The 1,119-nt window shown below is 60.9% G+C and overlaps 1 protein-coding gene across 1 annotated transcript in view; it reads left to right on the top strand.

Moving 5' to 3' along the window:
- Window positions 1-818: 818 nt before the first annotated feature.
- Window positions 819-1,119, top strand: part of LOC104464328 (alpha/beta hydrolase domain-containing protein 17A) — a gene marked incomplete at both ends in the record, with an annotated part of 1,948 nt that continues 1,647 nt past the window's right edge. Inside the window, one exon of the mRNA XM_010077000.1 lies at window positions 819-1,042. Within this exon, the coding sequence (XP_010075302.1) occupies window positions 819-1,042 (224 nt within the window). The remainder of the gene's footprint in view (window positions 1,043-1,119) is intronic.

The raw sequence follows: 1,119 nt of genomic DNA, 5'->3' as shown, positions 1-1,119 counted from the left end.
GGTGTTCGCAGGCGGCCCAGCAGGGACGTCCCTGTGTGCATCACAGGTCCCTGGAGAGAGGAAACCGGCGACAGGATGGTGCTGGTGACATGCAGGTGGTGGGGCTGGAGGGAAGGGCCTGGGCTGGGGGGGTCCATCCCTCCCAAACGCCCCCCGGGCATCAGATCTCACTCGCCGTCTGTCCTCGTCCTGTCACCACCTTCCTGCTGGGGCTTGCTGGGCCACCCAGGCTGGGACATGGGCACTGGGCCTGGCCGCAGACCTCCCGGACCAACTGGGGGGCTCAGCAGGGAGAGGGTCCCGCTCCCTCCCTCTGGGAGAAGAGAGCCAAGCTTCCGTCGATGCGTTATTAGTGTTAATTTTGATGATTAACATTGTTTTTCCCCTTATGGTGGAAATTTCTTGTGCCTTGTCACTCCCACAATTCACTTCTCTCACAGCGGCTGGTGTCTTGCCAGACTCAGGGGAGAAAAAAATCCGCTGTCAGAATTCTTACTTGAAATCCCCGTTGGGCAAACGGCCCCAAATCCTCAGCTTTTGACCAAAAATAGACTCAAAAAATTGAACAGAATCATCCTGCCTTCGGGCTGCCTGTTTCTGCGGGGAGCGAGCCCCCGGCCCTGGGCAGCAAGGAGGGTCTGGGTGTCTCGGGGGCTGGACCGGGGTGCCGCAAGGACCTTCCTTGGCCACCGGTTGTCCCTTTTTGTCCTGGGGTTTGGTTTTTGGCCCCGAAGTGGACGTCCCGACTGGGGACATTGGTCCCCAAGCTGCTGGCAGGGCTGGGCAGCGCGGTGGCACCAGGCAGAGTCCCTGGTTAACCTGCCGTGCCCGTCTCTCCCGGCTGCAGGTACACGGTGCTCTTCTCGCACGGCAACGCCGTGGACCTGGGGCAGATGAGCAGCTTCTACATCGGGCTGGGCACCCGCATCAACTGCAACATCTTCTCCTATGACTACTCGGGCTATGGTGTGAGCACGGGCAAGCCCTCGGAGAGGAACCTCTACTCCGACATCGATGCCGCGTGGCAAGCGCTCAGGACACGGTGAGCAGAGCGCTGGGCAGCGGGAGGGGAGGATGTCCGGGAAAACCCGGCCGGCGGCTGTCTGGAAAACAGGAAAT

This window comes from Pterocles gutturalis, unplaced genomic scaffold (genome assembly GCF_000699245.1).
Source record: "Pterocles gutturalis isolate BGI_N339 unplaced genomic scaffold, ASM69924v1 scaffold14948, whole genome shotgun sequence".
Taxonomy (NCBI): domain Eukaryota; kingdom Metazoa; phylum Chordata; class Aves; order Pterocliformes; family Pteroclidae; genus Pterocles; species Pterocles gutturalis.
This window is presented reverse-complemented; position numbering and strand designations above follow the sequence as displayed.